The 23,346-nt window shown below is 39.8% G+C and overlaps 1 protein-coding gene across 3 annotated transcripts in view; it reads right to left on the reverse strand.

The window, feature by feature from the left end:
- Lama4 (laminin subunit alpha 4) overlaps positions 1 to 23,346 on the reverse strand; it is a 134,829-nt gene that overhangs the window by 55,923 nt on the left and 55,560 nt on the right. For 2 of the 3 annotated variants that reach the window (XM_048790451.1, XM_048790501.1), the window contains 7 exons: positions 19,589 to 19,803; positions 16,998 to 17,072; positions 15,187 to 15,338; positions 13,441 to 13,551; positions 7,508 to 7,619; positions 4,728 to 4,895; positions 3,112 to 3,305 (listed from right to left, as the gene is read on the reverse strand). In XM_048790451.1, the coding sequence (XP_048646408.1) occupies positions 3,112 to 3,305; positions 4,728 to 4,895; positions 7,508 to 7,619; positions 13,441 to 13,551; positions 15,187 to 15,338; positions 16,998 to 17,072; positions 19,589 to 19,803 (1,027 nt within the window). Of the gene's footprint in view, positions 1 to 3,111; positions 3,306 to 4,727; positions 4,896 to 7,507; positions 7,620 to 13,440; positions 13,552 to 15,186; positions 15,339 to 16,976; positions 17,073 to 19,588; positions 19,804 to 23,346 lie in introns of all 3 variants that reach the window. The other variant, XM_015500351.2, reaches the window with a different exon arrangement.

Genomic DNA, 23,346 nt, shown 5'->3' on the forward strand with positions numbered 1-23,346 from the left:
GACAACATAATCCAGGCCTAAAAATAAATACATAGAAGACTGAACAATTAACACATAATATACTTGCGTGTGTTCTCTAGCATGGTTCTATATAGAAGACAAAGCACTTTGCTGAGATTAATGACTTGCAATCTGAAGTGTGAACAACATATAGTTTATCAGTACTAGTAATAATAGGTATCCTTTATTTTTCTTCTAATAAAACCATACTTCCTGGGGCTAAGAGACAGTTCTAGCATGTCTGAGGTCTCCTATGGGCCATTGCTTATTCTTGTTCAATAGGGACTGGCCTGGGTTGGCAGGGCTACTTCTTCCTTTAGGGCTCTTAGTATTGAACATGGTTTGGGGTCTTCATCAGTGAACCCCTGGAATTGTTGCATGAGTTTATAGTGTTTTTCTTATTTTATGTAAATGCTCTGAATCCTTTCTTTGGAATTGGATGGTAGTGTCCTAAAGGTTAGAGAGATGGGTTTAAATCTCTCCAGAATCACTTATTACTTAGAGCTGAAAATAGATTTCTAATAAATTTGGGCACAATTTGTCAAGGTGACAGTGTTTTACAAATGGAAAATCCTTATATGTTTTCATTAAAGCAACAAATGTTGATTTACTGTTCTTTGTCCTAGGCATTATGATAGATGCTTTAGGACTCAAAGATGAAGAACATATATTACCTAGTATCTTCCCCCAGTTTAATGGGGAAGACAGAGATCCATCTGCAGATAATCACTATACAGAAACAGAACTACACACAAGGCATAATGAGATTGGATTATGGGATAGGCCTGCTGGAGTAGGTGATACTGGGGGAATAATGAAAAAATGAGTGGGTTGCCCAGGTGAAGAGAAAAGAAAAAGAGGTCTCCAGTTAGGTGTAGTGGTGCATGCACACCTGCAATCTGAGTGACTTGGGAAACTGAGGCAAGAGAATAGCAAGTTCAAGGCCAGTTTGAGCAAGTTAGTGAGATCCTGTCTCAAACATAAAAAATGAAAATAAATATGCCTGGGGTTCTACATCAGTGGAATAGCACTTGTTCTGCTAGGCCCTGGGTTCAGTTGCTATTCCACCTACCCACAACAAAGATTTCCATTCCAGGCAGGAGGGATTATGAGTGGTTTGCTTCTGCCTGAATGGGTATGGGTGAGGCAGGAGCAGCAAGAGACTGAAGAGTCTGGGAGGGGCAGATCGAAAAAAGTCTTGCATGCTGCATGAAAGATCATAGACTGTCCTGTAGAAAAGAGTCTTTCAAATGTTGTTAGCCATGACACAGACTAAAAAATGTGTTACAAACCAACACATAAGCAAAAATGTGGTGAAACCATACTATATATGTTGTACTTTGATATTTTCTATCCTATTTCACTTTCTTTTCTTTTTATGTTCTTTTTAAAAATGACAGTTACAATAATTCAACTTATTTTATAACCCACCAAATGATTCAAAAGCTTTATTATTGAAAGCACTGTTAACTGTGGCAAGGAGAAAATGAGAGTCGATCTCAGACCTGTGGTTTAGACAGGCCACTCTGGCAGGTTAGGGAGATTGCTTGGAAGGAGGAAGAATGAAGGGGAGGATGAAACTTTTGGTTGAGGAGTGATGAAGGCCAGAGAAACTGTAGAGGGATGGAAAACCGAGAAGAGATAAGACCAGTCGTGGTGGCACATGCCTGTAATCCTAGTGACTGGGGAGGCTAAGGCAGAAGAATCACAAGTTTGAGATGAGCCTCAGCAACTTATCAAGGCCTTCAACAATTTAGTGAGACTCTGTCTTGAAATTTAAAAATAAATAAATAAAAAGGACTGGGAGTATGACTCAGGTAAAGTGCCCCTGGGTTTAATCCCCAGTACCAAAAACAAAAACAAAAACACAAAAAATAAAACCCCGTTTTCTTTTTCAGATAATAAAATTGGGAGGATTCTGTTCTTGCATGGATGTGGAAGGGGAAAGAGAGAAACTTAGAGGAAAAGATGAATGACTGCCTTAAAACAATTTTATTTTGTGTTATACATATACTTTTATTATGCAAAAATAATCATGTATTCACTTAACAAAGAGTGCTATGCTGACCATTATTATTCTAAAAAGTATTGGATAATAGTTCACTCCTATTAGAACACAATGGTGGTGAGTATAACTTACTTTTTTGTTTTAAGAGAGAGAGAGAGAGAGAGAATTTTTAATATTTATTTTTTAGTTATCGGCGGACACAACATCTTTGTTTGTATGTGGTGCTGAGGATCGAACCCGGGCCGCAAGCGTGCCAGGCGAATGCACTATTGCTTGAGCCACATCCCCAGCCCATAACTTACTTTTATTAGGGAAATTTTGTAGCAACTTACCAAGGGGCAGAGATGACTGAATATCAGGGAAGAGAACTGATTTATCAGCAGTAAAATTATATTACTGAACTGATGAGTTTGCTCATAGCTGTTTTCTATTTGTCCACATTGATTTCTCAGGCTAACAGTCACAAATGTGAACATATTTGCATGTGTCATTCCTATTAGAAGATGACCTTTTTCTATGGTGGTGGTTGTGAGTATGTGTTAGAGTGGACATGGGACCACCAGTTCTCAGCCCTCTCATTGTGGGTATCCCAAGGGATGGTCATCTCTGCAACCTATGGCAGTGTCTGGAACTTTTCTCACCTCTGTATTTGCATGGCCTTGGCTTGAATTAGTGTCCCGATCTCTGCAGCTGCTGACCAGCCAGGCTCTGAGATTTGCTTGTCATGTCTTTCCAAAAATAACGTAGCATGTGTAATGTGCCTTTCCAAAAATCACACATAGTACTGCTCTCAATATTAAAAGTTATACATCAGAATAGTGCACTGCTTACCACTCACAAGAACAACACATCCACAACCATGGACACAACTACCTGAACAACCACATTCTTAGCAAAACAAGAACAAAGCAATAATCATAGCTTCATTGATTTTAGGTACACACACTTATATTAGTAATTTATAGTAGCAAAAATGTGCCCATTTTAAAAATATGAATATTTAGATATATCGAGTTTTAATAAATTTACATCACCTGTCCCTTCTTGGTGTCACTTCGTGTTGCCTATGCCTGACACACATTTACATTTACTGTCCACTGTACCTTGTGGTCTCGCTGCTTGGCTGCCATGGCCCTGTTCATGTCTTCAGCATCCCTGACATTGTCAAGGGCCTGGTCAAGTGATTCCTGGAGGTCTGATAATTTAGCATTGTAGTCATCCAGCTGCTCCAGGACGACAGGAAACAGAGAGCGAGTGTCATTATGCAGTCTTTGCCAGTTCTCAGCCTGGGTCAGCACTGGAAAGAAATGGAGACAGAAACTCAATCAGATCTTCTCCTGTCTCCTCCCATTCTTCCAGAATTTAATAAAGTTGCAAAATTTTCTGGCTGTGGCTTCTTCAGTGATTGAGATTGCAGTGGACGTTCACAAAAATAGCCTTACATATTACATTTGTAGTACAAATTCTATTTCTTTTTTTTTTTTTCTTTTGGATTTGGGAGTCCCTGGACAACAGTTAGTAAAAGAAGACTTTGATTATTTTTACCATAGAGGTTGTTTTATGTGGAAACCATGTCATTATGCTCCACATACTGTTACTCACATTAGTAATAATTTTATCCTATAATGGGGACTTGGATATACTATAGTTTTTACTATTTAAAGTAACCAACATTATCTTGGCAGTGCTAAGGTAAAAGGTTATGATATTCATAACTATTCATTTTCTGTATTCTCTCCAGGAAACTGTTTTTAGTTAGCTCCTTAAGTCAAACCCAAACCATGATTTTGGATAGAATAAAGATTAATTGGCAATGATATGATATTCTTAAACTTTGTGTGTGTCCTCTATTCTTGGCTCAAGGGCACATGTGTTGACTATGTGCCTCAATTCTATTTTTTTTTTGTTCAGGGAATATTGGTCTGTGTTGCTGAGGTTTACATTTTCTTTCATTACTGTGAGGAGAAAAATGCAAGTTCATGGCTGAGTAAAGAAAGTGGTTGAAAATGAATTCATGAAGTAAAAAGAGTCAAAGTGGGAGAGGTGACTGGCGTCATTCCCTCAGGACAGTCTTGTTCAATTCCCAAATAGGCAAAGAGCTTGGGAACATATGGCCGTGACTTTAGACCTCTAGCTTTCCTGACTGTGGGTCTCATCCTAACTCAGAACGGTGCCTGGGATTCTTCTCTGGTTCTCATTTCTGCTAAGACTTTACATACTTGTTACCATAATAAGCTTTTATGCCAATAATATTATTCTTCTATTGTATCCACAATAATTTCTAGCAGAAGATGGCAGTAATAATTGTAGGAAAATGACTAGTTCTTAACTTTTAACCCTTTTTGTGCCATTGAATATGTTTGAGGTGGATTGGTAGATAGTAATTGGTAATTGATCAAGTCATAGGTTCAACAATACTACTGTGGTTTGGTGTCCACATTCATCATTAAAGGAAGTGTTAAACTTCTACTTAAAAGTTAAAGGAGGTTAAAAGTTATGAAATCATAACATCATTACCAGTACATCCCACATATGGCAGGAGATACCTCCAACTCCTTGAATGATTCCCTGAAGCCACAGATAAATCCTTCATAGCTCTGAATATCAAAAACTGGTTGCTCTATCAATTATTGAACACAATCAATTACTGTGTGTCCTCTCCTGGACCCATGACGAAAGCAGGTATGTGCTGGGTCAGCCAGGAGACAAAGACACCTACGTTCATGGGCCTCGTCGGCCTCCTCATCCACTAGCTCTCGATGGGTGAGGAACGATGGGCGGCGGCGAATCTCCTCAAGCATCTTCTGGGCCAGCACCAGCTTCTCAGAGACTTCCTCTGGGTTCAGATCCTGCTCCTCCCCATAGTAGAGCATCTTATTGTTGATCTCTGAAAGGAAGAACATGGTGAAGCAGGTCAGGGAGGGAAGATGCCACTGAAAGTGCAGAGGAGGGAGGGATGGCCAGGCACAGGGCTGATCCTGAAGCAGAAAGAGGCTCATCCATAGAAGCAGCCAGTGTTGTGCCGTGACCGCTGCTGTGGGCTTCAGCTCATCACAAGTTCCAAGGAGGAGTAAAACTCAAGGAAACCACCCTGCTCTGCTTCCCATGTGGTATCTTCAGAATGGGAACACACTGCTGCAATGCCCACAGGGCCTTCATCCTCTCATCTGGTTTCCACGGCAATTAGAGAATGTTAATATTTGAAGTCCAGAAATCTGGGGTCTTTGATCAACCTTTATAGAAATATTTAGCTTGGAGCAGATGTTTGGAGGTATCTCCTGCCATATCTGGGATGTACTGGAGGTATTTTGCACTTCAGCTAAGGATTTAACAAACTCTAAACCAAAATGAGACCATTTTGATAATCATTTAATGAGCCTTTCAGACTAGATATAAAATACGGATTTGTTATAGTATGATGTGAGTTTTTGCTCATTAGTTTTTTTGTATTTACTGTCTGCAGTGACATTTTGGGCCATTTTGACTCTGGATCTTTTTGCCCCACTTCTGTAAGCAGGGTGGAAAATTTAAGAACCAAAGAGCTGAGGCTCAGAGGAACCAGGTGACTTGTTTAAACAATAGTGCCCAGAGCTGCATGCAGAGCTGGTACAATTCTCTGACTCCTTCATTCCTACTATGTATGATCAGAAGAAAGGTATGCAATTGCTGCCTTGTCATATGGCAGCTCTGGGAGGAAGCATTTCATCTTCCTGGCAAAACTGAAATTGTGTGTTATAGGGTTTACTGTGATCTATGTGGTTGATCAGATAAGATAGGTAAACAAACACTGGTGTCACACAAATCACACCAGGATAAGGGGCTGTATTTTATATGGATAATAGCTGGAAGGTCACCAGCAGCTATTTTAGAGGTGTAGAGAATGAACAGTGACAAACTATGGGTGTTGTATGGCATCCCTGAATTCTGAAGGAACGCAGATAAGTTGAGGGGTGCAGTTTTTAATGCTGTAAATACTACTGAGAGAGTTAGAGGGAAATCAAGATATGTTAAAAAACTATGAAGGGATTAAACATTCACTTTTTAAGTAAGGTCTAAAATACTAAGCTCTGAAAAAAACTAAATACAGACTTTTTCCTCACATTCATTTCTAACACTTTAGCATTTTGATGCAAATATTATGTTCACAATTTTGGCCTATTTTGTTTTAGTTATATCTGGTTTGGATTAGAGAAATGAAATATAGACAATAACATTTTTGCCTTTGGTCTTTGGAGACTGTTCATGCATTATTTTAAAGAGATTAAAAATGATAAAAGTGGCTGTTTCCCATTTACATTTCTTTTGTATTTTTCATCCTTTCTCATGCCTAAGGGTCAAATAAGAAGGTTCAGATTCTTTTCAAATGAAACACCTTAGAATCAAAATTTGGGTTTCAATAACAATGGTGAATTATTTTCTCTGAATGGCTTACTAAGGTCCTGGCTTTATTTGCTGCCTAAAGGGGCATTTATTTCTTAATTGGTTGAAGTCATCTTATTTTCTAGGTTCAAGCATAGTTTTTTTTGAACAAATAATAGTAACTTTAAAATGCTATGAGATAAGAATATTCTGTCTGTCAGGACATTCAAAAACATGAGCTCATGTGGATGGGAGTGGGGAGTTGAAGTGCATGCTTTTGTTTTTATTGTGTATTATAGGCACCAAAAGAAATGTAGCAAATGATTCATCTTGGCTTTACATGATATCCCTTTACCTGCAACCTGCACCTCAGCATAAAGGTATGAATCTTCCACTGTGGGTCTCTTTACTATTGGGCCCTGCGATGTACTTTTTGTTTCATCCAACCCTAAATATATAGTATAATAAAAATTGTGAAAATACACATATACTGGATCTTAGCAGATCCTACCCAAGGAAAGTCTCTATGCTAGAACAAATGCAATCTGTGTCTGTTAGGAAATCGAGGGTGGCTCTAGGTACGCTATGAAGGAAACCTCCAATAGGAAGGGTTAAGCTATCACAATGCTTTAAGGTAAAAAAACTCACATGGCCCTTCCTTTCTCTTCTTCTGGGTTGGGGATCTGAGCAAGTTCTCTGCCTGGTCTATGGGAAACAGTATCACAGAAACAACTCAAGGCATTTTGAATTGGTTTACTACCATGCTAAAGGCAATTTTCTTCTGTCTGCAAATAACAGAAAAAAAATGCGTGACTCCTACTCAACTCTTTCATTTTAGAGATACATAGCGTGCACTTTCCTCTGTTGGAAGGTAATCTGGCATTACACGTCTGTGAAATGCCTGAAAAGGGAAAGATTTTGTACATTTATGCTTGAACATCAACAGATAGTAAATAGGGATAAGTGCTCAGAAATCTTGGATAAACAAACTTGAAATGAAGACCTTATGTAAGTTTAAATCTATACTGCTCTTAAGTTCCTGGCATACAGTAATCACTGAAAGTAGCCATTATTTTTATTGTTATTAATAAAGTGTATGTTTCTTTACCATTAAGTTGAACTAGAAGAGAATATATTTACCTTGGATTTTATCCCTCATCTCATGGGCCTGCTCTGCAAGCTGAGTTGCATGGTCAATGGTATCTGTGCTTTCCTTCTCAACCAGTTGCCCCTTTCTGGAGGCTCGACTTTCCTACAAATAATCCAAATGAGCACTAGATTAAGTATACGATGAAGGAACGTTGTATATGTTCATGTGGGCATAACACGTTAATTCCATAAACATAAATTTTCCTGGCAAAAGACTATTCCATCACACAAAGTTAAGTTTAAAGGCTGATGTCATGACCAGTTTTAGGATCACAGAACACTATAAAATCAGATGCTACTCTTGTGCCATAAGTCACAGTTCAATCCAAACCAATCACCTTTCATATGTAATTTATCCTTTGAATTGTTGTTGTACCTCTAGACACCAGACTATGAAGTGACCCATGTCTTGTGATCAGTTTGACATGTGCCGACTGAAGAGCTTAAAGTTTCAAAGAGAATACTCTTGAGAAAGTAGGCAGACCTTGAAATGCTGTATGCATCCAGTAGCTCCTGGGTGGTCCAACCACTGCTGAAACTGAATTATCACAGAGATTTAAAGGATTATGCTCACTGGGCTAACTGCTGTTTTCAGAGCTTCACTCCAAATTCCCATCAACATGGATGGCACTTGTATACAAATAACTGCTCAAGCAGATTTGGCTCAGCGTGAATGGAGCTCTTCTCCCAGGAGCCGATTCTGCTCTCTCAACTTGGAAGCTTCTGTTTCAGAGCTCCCACATAGTATTTGTCAGAATTAAATCCTAACTCCAGCGTGGCTTCTGAAGAAAGTGTGTGTGGGGGTGTGTATGTGTGTGTGTGTATGTGTGTGTGTGTTTCTGTGTGTGGTCAAGGACAGAAGCAGATCTAATGGCACAGACAGAGTTCAAGGCTAGGACACTGCCTTGTGTGAACAGCGTGGGGGATGTGCACTTCCTTTTGGTATTCGAAAGACCAGTTCCTGGGTTATATTTAAGAGGAGGAGAGGTTATTCTGTCTGCATTTGGTAAAAACCTAGTTGCCTCCTCTGGTGCTTTCGTGGCTCACCTCTGTAACAAAGTACTGTAATGCCTGCACGCGTTGCAGGAGGGTTGGCCACAGAGAGCACTTTTGGATCCAGTGTGCAGAAGTGACTGTTCCAAATCCCTTTGCTCTAACACATTGTTCCACCCAGAGGATTATGCGACGGTATCATCTGGAGTGTTTTTATTCTTTCCAGGTATGACCCAAGTAAATAGTCCTCTATGAAGGGCCAGGAAGAGAATGAAGAAATGGTATCATGGCAAACACAAGCATGGAGGCTTTTTCTCAGGCAAATCAGTAACTCCTTCACACAAAGCAGTGCCACTGGGGTTGTGAAACTCCGTGTGTAAGTAGTATGGCCATTAGTGCTTTCACAAGCTGCGTTCTCCCTGAGTGAATACTATCTTCCAAGTCATTATGTCCCTTCCCCCAATTCCAGTCTTCCTCCTGATTCGTTGTAAAGATTTCCAGAGAAAACATATTTGCGGGCCATTTTTAAATTAGATGATGCATAAGATACAATGTATCTTATTCTTGATGTCACCCTCCCTGCTAAATATAGACACAGATATATAAAACATTTAACAATTTTTAATAAGTTTGTATTTGATCCTGTTTAGAGTTATATTTACAAAGTACAAAACTCATAGTTTTAACTTTGGTTTCCTATTTAAAAGAAAAATTCTATTATCATTTCTCTGTCATAAACCTTATTTTTGATATAGAAACTGCGTTCAAGTGATGAGAAATAGCTGGAGGATGCCTATGTATGAAAATCTCTTCTTTCTTACAAGCACCAGAGGGCGCTGTGAGACATAGAGATGAATAGATGGAGATCTAAAGCTCTATAGATAGATATAAAAGACCAAATCAGTTGCAAAGGGGAACATTTATTACTTTAAATTGCAAAATTCCTGAATTTAATAAAGCACACCTTATGTGTTTTATTTTTTTTTGTAACTTTGCTACGGAGGGGAAATAATGATGTGGGCATATAATAAAACAGGTATATCTTGCTTTAAGAAAAGCTGAAATGAAAAAAAAATTACCTCACAACTATAAACTGGTTGATGATTTCCATTACAAAAGATTAATCGTTTACTCAACTCAGCAGTGAATTTTTCTTGTACTTATTATATAAAAAGTGGCAAGAAATCTTTGCTTATATAGTGGTGCATAAAGAGTAGTGTACACAGAATAGTGAATCTAATAACACCAACCTGATGAAGTGAGGATGATACCCAATATCTAGTGGGACAAAATATTTTATTTTTTAAATTGGGATTTTTTTTCAAGTGAAAGGGAGAAATTTTAGTAATTACTCTGAGACATAAGTGTAAGTGGGGATAGTCTTGGACAAACTAGTAGTAGGAATGTTGGCATGCTATTTTAGAATCCGAACAATAATATATACTTCTGTGTGCTTACCTCTCTCTTAAACATTAATCACTTTCAAATACCTCTCCAGCCCTGAATCTGTTCTCAGAGCTGCAGTCTCCAGTCTCTAACTGCCTTCTGGGCATCCACAGATAACTCATTCTTAAAATGTCCAGAGTAACCTGTTTTGCATTTTTAATCTTAGTCCTTCATTCATTTGAGACAGAGCTTCCCTTCTTTCTCCTCCAATTGGTCACCAGGTCTTTTTTCTTTCACTTGTCATTATGGCTTCTCTTCCTCTTTCTTACTACCACAGTGTCAGTCCACTCCAGTATATTGCAAATTCTTTTCAAATGAAGGCAAGACAGCAACAAACCCCTCTCTTATCTAGATACTGTGGCAGTCTCTCAACTGTGTCCTAGTAATCTGAGTCTTCACTATTCAATATATTACCCGTGCTGTAGAAGAACATTTCCAAAATGTGAATCAGGTCAGCTGTTTTGGGTAAATACTTCCATGACTTCCAAAGTCCACAGGATGAAGTCTACGTGTTCTTGAGCATGGTGGGCAAGGTTCTTCATAATTTATACACCGATAAGCTGTTTAGCATTATCTCCTGCTATTTGTCTTGGCCTTATGCAAGGCCAAGGTCAAAATTCTTCTAGTACCAAACAAATATTATGTTGCTTCACATTCTTGCATTGTAGTACTTTCCATTTGCTTGGATATCAAGATAAACTTCTAGTCTTTCTCAATACACAAATCAATACCTTCTCTAAGAAGCCTCTTAGTGTATCCTTGCTGAAAGAGTTCACTATTCCTTCCTTCCAGCTATTCTTCAGCTTCACTGCCTCTGTTGCTAAATATTATGTCACAGTTGTTTTTACAAGTCACTTTCCTACTAGGCCATTGAAAGCAGGGCCTTCTATTCACTTTAGTACCCAGGTATAGCGTCACAGCTCTGGAAGAGAAGTACAAGCTGCCTTTTCATCCTGCGTTTTTGGAAGAACCAGTAATGAAACTCAGATACTTTTGATATACTTTCCTTTTAGTCCTGAGGATGTCTTTGCATGAATTGATATACAGGGAGCTTTTGCTGTGGCTGATGGAATAGGAAGAAAAGCAGAGAGGGAGGTGATGGAGAAGTAGAGGGGATGGTATAGCACTCCATAAACCATACTTGCAGACTGGGATCTGTGACTCCAGGCTTTGAAGCACCCTTTCAAGATCCAGGCAGTGAAGAGCAGCACAGAGATTGGGAAAGAGCCACCATCTCTACCTTTGCAGAGTGGCAGGGACACCACTCTAACCTTGAGCCTGGTGGCTCTGGGAACATAGGAGAGTGAAATGTTGGCATAATCTCTGGTATTTTCATCACAGACAAGATCAAGAGCAGCAACAGGGAGCTACTTTCAAGCCCTGGCTGTTTGTGAACACAGAGGGAAGGGTATCCTTCAAGGAGTTTCCAGAAGTAGGTGGTGGGAAAAGGCTGTAGGACTTTCCAAATGGGGGTTGGAGGACTTAGATATGGATGTTGGCACAAAACCAGTAACTTGAAGTGGATATAATTTGCAAGATTTGGGCCACATGAGACCCATGTGACAGATAATTCACAAACAGAGGTATTGCTTGTTAAGTTCAAGAGGCAACATTAATGTGATTTTTATTACTGTGGGAACATTGAGTAAAACACTTCATTCTACTTAAAGCTAAATATTAGTTACTTTCTTGACATAGGCATTCTGTGGCAAAGCTTTCCTTAAATTCTTCTAAGACGTAGTCATGGATTTTTCTAGACCAATGGCTTAAGGATGTTTGAGACATCATCAGGAACAGCTCTGGGCATTTGTTTTGAAATGTTTCAGCATGCTCTTGCTCCACCAGGACTGGAAGAGTCAGATGTTATTTTTGAATAAGAATTGGTGAGAACAGCTGGGTGAAAGTTCCAAGTAGCTTTATCATCAACATCCTGCTTTAATGGTTGGATCTTGTCACCCAGGAGCCTTTTCTACTGTGATGTCACTTTTAAGCTTGCATTTTTTTCCTCCTGGTGAATGCCTGCATTGAACTTACCTTTGAAGTGGGAAGACTGCACAACAAAAGGATCAGTAACACTGTCTGAGCTGTGGGAGGAGCTAATCTGGGTCAAAACATTTCCTCGAGAATTGAGACACTTTTGATAAATTCCAACCATGACACCAAAATGAATTAACAATGAGTTTTCACAAAGAATTTTTTCTTGGTATCTCCTTTGAAACTTAAGGAATTTCACTGTTTTTCAAATGCTGGTGGTTGGATTAATATGCACCATTACACAAGAACTAGGGACACAATTTTCATATGCATTTTAAAGAAGGTAAATCTTTCAAGGGCAAAACTGGAATAATTTACATTTTTAGAAGTATAATCTCTTAAAAGTTAAGGAGTTCCAAAGTCAAAAGAAAGTACCAGGGTTAGGTTAATCTCTATGATTTATTTGTTTACTTATTTATTTTGTGGTGCTGAAGATTGGATCCAGGAATCTTGTGCATGCTAGGCAAGTGAGCCACATCTCCAGCCCTATTTTTCATAGGAAAAAAACCTTTGTTTTGAAGAGTTTTGACAGTTTATAATGTCAAACACCAGGGCCTGAAAGAAGGAGTTCCAAAGTATGTGGGACAGCACTGGTGGAGAATTATGAGGGGGAAATAAAGGGTTAAATATGACAATCATGGTGCCTTGTGACATGTTTCATATATTTTGACGAATATTGATGATGGATGGATATATTGCCATTAGGTTCTTGGGACAGCTATTGCACAGTCTCTCACATGGACTTAGTTCCAGTTTTAATGTTTTCCTTGTTAATCTGTAAAAGTTTTTACAAGTCATATTACCCTTAATATGTTTCTCACTTGACTTTTTAAAAAATTTTTAATTGTTTCCTTGGGCATTTCATAGCATATTTTAGTATATTCTTATTTCCTTTTGAGGTTTAATAATTATTTAGTTCTATTTTCTTGTGGATCTGAGATTTATGCCCAACTCTTTAACCCGTATGGAACTTATTTCAGTCTATGTTATAAAGTGAGGGTTGAAAGTGACTTTGTACCAACTTTCAAAATTGCTTTCTCAGCACAATTCCTTTTTTTCCTCTTTTGTCTTTTAATGCATCCTTTAGCAAACATTTAAATTTTATATTCCCCATAATAAAGTGTATTTCTGGATGCTCTAGCTCTTACCCATAAAATGCTAAGGTAAACAGTTGAATGACTGTACTAATTGCAACATACATCAACAGCTTTAATCAGTATCAAATATATAACACAGAAAGTTCACCATAAACCAGCACATCCATCAAAATGGGAAAAGACAGTAGAGATGTCATGTGCTAACTTTCTCCATGGGTTGACCTTGGTTTACTTTAGGGCTTATGGTCACTGCATTTTTTTCTGGGCTGCATTAAGCTTTAGTCATTTGGGACTAGCCAGGCTCCCATCGGCTAACGCCCCTCTTTGAAGGCAGTCCCAGCACTGATCACATACCTTTTCAGCTAATTCCTCTATGTCAGACAGAAGGCTTTTCATTGTGTTCTCAGCATTGTTGATTTGTATCTTTCTTAGGACATACTGATTTTCTCTTTCTGACAATTTTGCCTATGGAAAGAAATGTTTTGGAAATTATCAGATGCACACACCAGATTTTAAAAAACATACATAAACCTCTTCCAGCATAGGAGGATTCAAGGTAGAATGTGACTCTCTGTTCTTAATAGTGGGGTCCACATGAGTAGATTGAGGTTCTTGGGGCTGAAAGTGTATGAGCACCAATCACTGAGCCTAAGACCCTGCTCTGGGGTGGGCTGGCAACCAGGAAGAAAGGGTATCTTTTTCTAATTGGCACAAAGGCATAATATAGGCTCATGGTATTCTTGAATGTCCCTGATCAGGCCTTGGAGGAAGTGATCAATACACAGGATCAGTGAAAATAGACTTCAGAACCTCACTTTCCTCCTTTTGGTGTAAAAGGAACAATTCTCTTTGTTTAAGGCCACTTGCCCCTTCTTTCACATTTCTGAGAAGTTTGTTCTTAAATGTAGCTTTTCTTGGATTAAGCCCTTTCATCCTGGTATTGGCTTCCTGTCAGTGACAGTGATATCCATCTTGGAGTTGTGCCTTTGAGGAAGGAGGAGTTAAATGCTCTGGGGCCTGGGCCTGTGTGGCTCATTGGCTCAGAACTACGTCCTGTGTCCAAGCAGAAAAATTTGGTCAAGAACAATTTCTAAGTTTGAAATAGAATGCTCTTTAAGATTTCACCCAGAGGTATGACTTTATGATGTTTGTTGTGGTTTAAACTGTATACTTTTGGTCAACTGCTGAGGATATGATTTGCCTTTCCAAAAAATAATGAGCACTTACTACTGATAGGTGCTAGTTTTAACTGCTCTACATATATCAACTCATTGAATTTTCTCCACAACCCATGAAATAGGTACAATAACCATCCTTATCTTCAGATGAAAAACAATGAAGAATAAAGAAGTTAGTAACTTACCCCAGGTCACACAATGTGAGTTGGGATATAAACATAAGCAATTTGGTTTCAAAGGTTATGCTCTTAACTATTAAGTTAACTTGACTAACAGAGTAAAACCATGCTGGTATTAATTTTATTGTCCTTTTGGCTAACTACTATTGCTTTTAAAATTATCAGTTGGTTGGGATTTTGTGATAGAAGTCCATCATTTAGGGGGAAAGCCTTTAAAGGTTAGACTCATAGGATCTTTTTAGTCTATTTTTTCCACTGTCTGCCTTTAGCTTGTTTATTCCATAGAGTGTGTGTGTGTTTGTGTATATGTGTGTGTGGGGTGGGGGTGGGGGAAGATATGTTGGAAAAATGAGAGAGAATGTGTGTGATAAGGAAAGGTGGGAGAGAGACAAAAAGAAGAAATGTTTTGGAGAAACTCCTCAAAAGTTTGTGCATTGAGGCAAGGTAATGGTAGGTTTGTGGTAATGACTTGAATGATGTACAGCTTCACAAAGGAAATAAGAGTCTATCTTCCCTCAATTGATATTGGTCTTTTAGTTATTTCATTTTATTGATGGTAAGACCAAAGCTCAACTTTTCATAATTCCCTAGAAACTATGTGTTCTGTATAGTAAACCTACAGGTTCAGCCATCTGTAATATAATTATGGGGCTCAGATACCAAAAGGCATAGAAGAAGTTACTAGGTGTGATCCTGTAAAACCCAAATAAAAACACAGCAGAAAGTACAACATTTCTGCATACTTTGAGGAGGTAGATGGTGGAGTTCATTTCATTCACGTGCCTGTGCGCTGCGGCACCAGATGACACGCTCAGCAGCCCAGATTTGCTTTCTTCAATGGAGAGCGCTGCCAACCGCAGGTCATCAGTCAGATCCCAGATGCACTTATCACAGCCTGGAGGTCAAATGACATGTCATTTCTTCAGATTCAGAAGTCACTTGGAAGCACATGGCTATAAGTAGATTATAAATGTGTACTTCCTTGGATAATACCAATTTTATTTTTGTTTCCTGAGAAGCTGCTCTGTACCACAGAACTAGTCCACGCATGTGCCAAACTGTACATCAGGCACTATCCCCACTTAAAACATGATGAAAAACAAAGGCCACAGGGAAGGTATATTAACGGAACCCTGCACACTGCATTGAGAAAGAAAGGAAACACAAAAGGGCAAGCCATCTGTGGGACACAGGCAAGGAGGAATGCTGTCTGCTTTTTGTTAGCCTTGGGAAAGCCCCTGGATGATTCTACTCTAGTCAGGCTTTGGTCTCTTGCTTGGTGCCAGCTAGTGAAGCACTATTTGCTAAGCCTGTCAAAGTCAGCTTGTCAAAATCAGCATTCAGTGCCAGTACCTCTGGGGCTCAGCTCCTCCCCTGGGCCTGCCTCACTTCCTGTCTGGATGAAAACTTCAGCAGGAGAAGGTCTGCCAGATTGACCAATGTCATGTCCTGGTCTCTGAGATGGTGCCAAAGTTCAGACTGAGCCTGGGTTCCTGGGAGGCAGGCCCCAGCTTCTCATTGCTTCTCACCTTTCACACTTGAGTGCCTCTGACCACTGTGATCACTCCCTGGGACCCAGCAGTCAGAAGGACACACACCATGTTTTGAAACCTATCTTGACCCCCTTTACAACTTGCCCTTTCCCTCAGGCTGTGCTCTGGTAAACAGAGACTGAAGGGTTAATTTTGTTAATATGTTAATTTGTTATTCAAAGGTTAATATGTTTTTACTTATAAACTCTCTCAGGAAATGAGTCCCCAGCCAGCACATCAGGCTGCTGGGGGAGGAGGGCTAGGTGAGCATCTTGATGTCCTTAAATGGACCTGGCTGGGGAGGGGGATCCATTTGATCACTGCCCTGCTTGTGCCTCATATCCTGTGCCATCTTCAAGATGGGATCACTGGTAGCAATCTCTGCCTAAAGGGACTCTGGGATGAAGATACTTTTGTTTGGGGGAGGGGATGCCTAATGATAAATAGTCTTTAAGCCAAAAGTCTTTGGCCATTATGCTTGTGATTTGATGAACAGGAGTGACAAAGTAATCCATCAAAGAAATAAGGCAGGTCCACTTTCTAATGCCTGACTATTTTATTTCTGGTCCCACTTCATATTTGGAGTGATTTGGGAAAAGGTGCTAATGTCTTTTGGTCTCAGTTGTGGCAGATGGTATAAAGCATAGTCTATGTATCGTGTTATCTGAGGACCTGGAGGGACAATAGAGAAACATGAGCCAATTGAGCCCCATCACAGGGATTTACTCACGAGCAAGATGCTGAAGGTGAAGACTTGATAAATAAGTTTTCTAAAATAGAGCCATGTAAATGTAAACCACCTAGTGGCTGACTGCAATCAAGTGGACCACCAAGTAGTTTTGTGTAGGGTCCATTTGGAGGAGGTACAGGCAGGGTTAAACCCAGGAGTGGAACTGAAGCATCAGTTTCCAGAGAGAGTGATATTGCATAGCTCTTCTTAATCCCACACCTGCAGCACATTAGAGAAAGTGGGGTTAGTCAATCATGTGGGTTATTTTTACTTATGGTTGGGCAGTCCATGCCTGTAGGGAGTTCAAAACCTTCTTCTAAGCATTCTCCAGTCACGCTGTCACATGGGCCTCCTCCACAATTGCACACTGTGGGAAACAAAGACAAGTGATTAGGGAATCACCTCTTAATGCTTAAAATAGGGCAATATATTCATGGTTTCTAGACATAATGCTTTCCAGGGTGTAATTCTTCAATGGGGATTAATTACCTTCACCTTTAAGACTGTATGAAATTGACAATGTAGAGATTATGCACCCCCAGCCCAATGCAACCAGGGAAAATGAGATTATCAAAGGTGATCCTGAGGCAAATTGTATGTAAATGTATCTAGCATCTCTCTCTCAACTCTTTGGGATTATGCAATGACCATTCAACTACTTTATTACAAAAAATCCTGGTAAATTTCACAAAGTACTAAATGGCCACAGAGAGTTCAGCATTCAACTTGAAATTGAAAGCCATCCTTTCATCATGGATGGATTCTCCAGTTTAATCCAACTTCAGGGTTGGTCCCTACCAGGTGTGAGGGAGGAACAGCCCCTAGAGGAGTGAGTGAGGAGTCCCAGGAACAACTCTTGGCTTCCAAGCATTTGACCCTTGGCAAGATAGACTCCAAACTTCCAAATGATAGCTATCAGTGGGATGGCTAGGAATAATGCCAGGGAAACAATTAGGAACATATTTACAAGAGTTTAAAAGACCTGAAAGCCCATCATTCATCTACTGATGATTTTCAATAATGCCTTTTGAAAAAAAAAATCAAAAAAACCAAAACCCCAACCTTTTCAGGCTGCTCATTTTCCACTGATTTTTTGTTTTATTTTGTTTTCTTGAGTTCTGGGAATTAAACCCAGGGCCTCCCAGATGCTAAGCATAGTGCTCTACCACTGAATCACACCCTTAGCCCCTCCACTGAGTTTTGGTGTGGGAATTAATTTGTAATATTTAAAGAGGAATTCCTAAACTATCTCTGCCAGCAGTAAACTGGAATAGAATTTCGATTTTTCCCTACCTCTTAACTGCCTTTACAAAATAAAAAAAAAAAAAGAGCTTCAAGGGTGACATTTATTTATTACACTTCATCTATGTAATGTTCCACAAAATGCAGATTTACTGAATCTCTCAGCAAGATCATGCTTTATTTCTTTCCGTAGGAGTTTCTCTTCTTTGTCATCTTTGTCATGTAAATATAGGTTTAGTAGATATTTTGAGAGTAAGAGCATCGACCTTCTAGACTTTTATCTTTTTTTGTGCTGGGGATGGAATCCAGGGGTGCTTAACCACTGAATCATATTATCCAGCCCCTTTTTATATTTTATTTAGAGACAGGGTCTCACTAAGTTGCTGAGGTCCTCGCCAAGTTCCTGAGGCTGGCTTTGAACTTGTGATCCTCCTGCTTCAGGCTTCGGAGCTGCTGGGATTACAGGTGTGTGCCACCCAGGCTTTGATCTTACCAATACTCTTTCTGATGACCTCTCTCTCTCTAGTTTGAATGGACACAGTGCTTCTTTGTTCTGTCCTGAGTCTTGGAGTTAAGGCTCTGGATGCATTGCTTTCTGCTTGACATGTTTACTTTATTGAGGCTTCTTCAGATCATATATGTACCTTCTGGATTTTGAACTGTTGACTTTTTAGGTCTTCTAAGGAGGAGTCTGTTTCAGTGAGGGGATCTCCTACAGAAGCATGCCACAAGAGCACAATCCCTTCTTCCTTTCCTTCCTTCCTCAAAGTCACGTAAGAGTAAGAAATTTTCAGCCCTCTTTACTCTTAGAGGGAAACAACTTTATTTCACTTCTGAAGAGCTTCACTCTCTGTATCAACTGGAATGGAGAAATCAGGAATAAAATTTGTACACTTCAGTTTAACTGAAGTCTAATCAGAAAGATTTCTCATACTGCCCTTAAAACATTTACTTTGACAATTGAGGAAATGAGGGTAGGGCATGATAAAACTGTACTCTTGACTTGCTAATAGACTTCCCTGAAATGTCAGTTTGAATAAACATAACAGAAAAAGGAGACATAGCTTCCAGGTTAGGAAAACTGATATAAACCATGCAAGGCTTCGTTCAGTTCTTTGATCCATTTCAGGTGTCTACTGAGGTTGGATTTATATCTTTGATCAAGGAAGGATTAAGATGATAAGACAAAAATTCATTTGTATTAGTTTTTTTTTTGGTTCATTATACCTATAAGCTTAGTTACAAAAATAGCCTTGATTAAAATTTCTAACCTGGTAAATTTGGGATGCAGATTCCTGAGAATGTATGTTGCCCTGAGAAAATGACAAGGGGATGCTTCTTGCAATATTTTCCCAAGATAATTTTTTTTCTTTTTGTAGTAGTGATTGAACCCAGGGGTGCTTAACCACTGACCCACATCCCCAATTGTTTTTATTGTATTTTGACACAGGGTCTCTCTAAGGACCTTGCTAAGTTGCTGAGGCCGAACTAGAACTTGTGATTCTCTTATACATCCTCAGTTGCTGGGATTACCAGTATGTGCCACCATGCCTGGCTCTGAGATAAATTCTTTATCTAAATTCAGTATTAATGAAGGGCCATACCAGCCAGGCAGCTGGCTTAGGATTTACAATACTGCACCTGCACAGTTCTTGGCTGTCCTGGCATCCCCGTAGTATCCAGGAGCACAGCGTTCACACTTGAATCCTGTGGTGTTGCGTAAGCAATTCCTGCACTGGCCAGTGACTTCATCACAATCTTCAAAGATCAGGTTGGGGTCTGAATTTCCACTGCAGTCACATTTTTTACAGGTGCTTCCAATGAGCAGGGGGTTTCCATAGTAACCAGGAGCACATCTGAAGGGTGTTAATATGTTAAACATTTAGCATCCATAGTTGTTATTCCTTTTTATGTTTTAAAATCTTTTCTACACAGAGGAAAGTTGTAGTGCATATTTATAGATTGTCCACCCAGAATCCATTACTACTCTCCCATCTTCCTAGTAGGACCAGACTTTGCTTCTAAGGAACTATCCCTTCTCATTGTGTTGTAGGCCATTGAGTTCAGCTTGGCCCCAGATATAGGAGTGTCTGGATTAAATTAGTGTATGGGGCATTGCTGGTCATTCCAGGGATCTGTGCACACAGCTGGCAGACGATGGGTGGGGCCAGAATGGCTAAATATACTGCAATGAGATGCATCAGTAGGGCAGAGTTGAAAAATGTTCTGGCTGAAATGTTAATAACACCTCTACTGAGAATCATTGGTGGAAATCACCATCTATCTTGCCATAATGAATTGCTTAAACAATTAGTACCAAGTGTTCTCATGGCCCAAAGGGATTAGCTCTGGAGAAATTCCATGGGATTGTAGCTCTGACTCCTGTTTGAGAGTTACAGAAAGGCATTTCTTCCATCTTCAGGCATGAAGAGGCCATCAGGCAGCACTCTTAGTTCCTGGCTGCCATCTTGTGACTGAGCGAAGCCAGTCTGGAGACACTACAGATGGCAGAGCTGGGAGTACCACCAATAAACAGAGCTGGAGCCCAGAATGCCATGCTTCTGGATGTTTCTATATGTGAGCCTGTAGAGACCAGGCTCCTACCTGCACTTACTGTGGGGACAGAGCTAATGCCTATGGTCATACTGGCTGCGCTCTTCATGAGGGAGTCCAGCTGAGTTGGAGAGTAGAGACTGAAATCTACCCAGCCTTTACTCACCTTGCCAAGCTGTGCACTCTGGGTGGGGCTGTCTCTGCCCAGAGGAAGGAAAAAATGCCTTTCTCTACTTTTCTCAAATGTACCAGGAGAGTCCCTGCCATGAGAGGTGGGGCTGTGGGTCCTCTCTAAGTGGGGAGCTGCTACTTGGTTACAGTCAATTGTTACCAGAATGTAGCCTTGAGGGAATGAAGGATTTTTGTTGCCAGCTCTTCCTGTGTTTGAAGAAAAAAGTGAACATTTGGGTTTTATGTGGAATTGCAATTTTTAAAGTTTGGCTCAAGCTTTGAAAGAATAGTGTATGGGTAAATCTATACATGTTTGCTGGTTAATTGTGGAATTTCCTTTCCTTCAGACCCTAAACTTGTGTGGAAGATGAGCTAACTGGAGCTGAAGAGAGTTTGGGAGTGGCTGGAAGGAATATGTGGTCACACCATAAGGGGAGTGAAGGTCACTAGAGAGTTAGTTCTGATGTGACCGGGGAAAAGAAAGAGCCAGAGAAAATTTTCCAGTATGATGAAAGTGATGGTGAAGGAAGCCAGTGCTGGCCTTAGTGTGCAGGATGGATTCCAGGCTGGAACAGGGAGACCCGGGTTGGGTACAGAGGGCTTGGATTGGGAGTGGAAAGGAAGGGAGAGCATTCCAAGGAAATCAACAGGCCTTCGCCAGTAATAATAAGACATCAAGTTTTTAAAAGGCTTCCCTTTAAGGAGTCATGATTCAGAACACTTGAGAAACAGAGAAATGAAAAAAATCACACCTGTAATCCCAGGACCCTAATAAAATGACTTTCAAAGACTTTGTATTCAATCTTTATGCTCTTTGCTTGCAGTGTGTTCCATAGTTCCACCTATGTGAGACTGCTGACACTTGGGATAAAGGCCACAGAGGTCTGGCCTTCTGAAGCTGAGAGGCCACTTAAGTTTTCAGGGGTCACATAGCTAGGAAGTCACAGTGCAGGTCTCAGACCTTCCAACCCTGATGCTCTTTCCTTTGCTCCATTCAGGACCACACTGCTGCTGCTGCTATAAATGAATGAGTGAATCCATTCAACAGAGGGACAATTCATGTCCATTTTATGTAAGGCATAGAAGGAAACAGGAAGAGCAAAAGCACACAGCCCATGCTCTGAAAGGACAATAAGTGAATTAAACATAACTACACATAATATAATAAACTCTAGAAACCAAAATCTATGAAAAAGATGAGAATGAATGTAAGTTCTACACACCCCACAAAGAGACGCCAAGAGGAAATATACAGTGAGTCTTGTTATTCATACTTTCTCATGTCTTACACCCTCTGTTCTCCACGTTAGCATAAATTATCCTTCTATGGGATATGTGGCTGGATTGAATTTCTATCCTTTTCTGCAATTCAACAAAAGAATAATATTAGACTCTTAGGCTCATTACAATAAGAGTGACATCTACCACCTTGATGTGTAGCTGGGAATCTTGAGGACAGGGAGTGAAGGGACTTTCTCAAGATCATTTCCAGATGCATTTATTTGCTTTTACATTTATTTCCACTGCATTTGATCTCCAGAGTTTGTTCCCTGGTCTTTTACAAGAGAAAAGCCAAATTTTCTATTTTGTAAATTGGAATCTCAATCACAGGGAAACCTACTCTAACTTACTCTGAATTTCAAGAACACCTGTTTGTGGTAGTTCCAAAGGCACTCTGAAGTTGAGTCCTAACTGCAGACACTACTGATTTCATAAAATGAGCATTCAAAGGTTTACTTTTTGGTAGCTCTTACAAATCTCTGTGTATTTAGATAAGGCAGCTTGAGCATGGAAAACTAAGTGACCTGTTCATTGCTGCAGGGTTCAGCCCTCTTATGGGACTCTAAGTTTAATGCTTCCACTTCACAAGTCTGGCATTAATGAATTAACTTATTAAGAAGTTAATGATTATCACAGTTGAATAATCAAATGCTATTTATGTCCCACCCTCAAAGAGCTAATGACAAGGATATAAAAGGTCCAGTAGTTGGCTTTGGAATCTGCATTGGAGGGCTGGGAATGTAGCTCAGTGGTAGAGCACTAGCCTAGTATGCCAGAGGCCATGGATTTAATCCCCAGTATGAAAAGGAAACAAACAAACAAAAACAAAACAAAACAACAACAACAAACTCCCCAAAATAGCCTGGTCCATTTTTTTTCTTACATAATCTCATTTCTAGATCTATTAATGGCTTGTTCTATCTTGAGAAAATAGAATTGATAATTTTACAATGCAAACAAGAAAAACAACATGTGAACTTTGTCACTTCATTTAGTGATCATAATATTTGGGCAAAACCAAAAACCAAAAGATATGTTGTTTGGAGAAAAGATGATTTTAACCAAAAATTATTGTTTTGGGATTTGGGGGAGCTCTTCCCCTCTTTCTTTTCTGTTTCTCCTCCTAGGGCCTATATCTGTCACTGAATGCCTTTTTCAAGGGGGCCCTAACTCCCAGCCTGGGAAGCACAAACTTTTCTGGGCTGGAAGGGGTATCACCCAGTAATTGTCCTTGAGGGTAAATAAGAAGATGTTAAAGAAAGAAGAAAGCACCTGTTCCATAGTAGGTGCCATTCAAATGTTCTCTACTTCTTTATGAAAGACCGGGAAATAAGAACATGGCAGGAGTCCAGAGGCAAAGCCCAAAGCAGAAAGTTGTAAGAAGAACTCTGCAA

The sequence above is a fragment of the Marmota marmota genome, unplaced genomic scaffold, assembly GCF_001458135.2.
Source record: "Marmota marmota marmota unplaced genomic scaffold, marMar, whole genome shotgun sequence".
Lineage (NCBI taxonomy): Eukaryota > Metazoa > Chordata > Mammalia > Rodentia > Sciuridae > Marmota > Marmota marmota.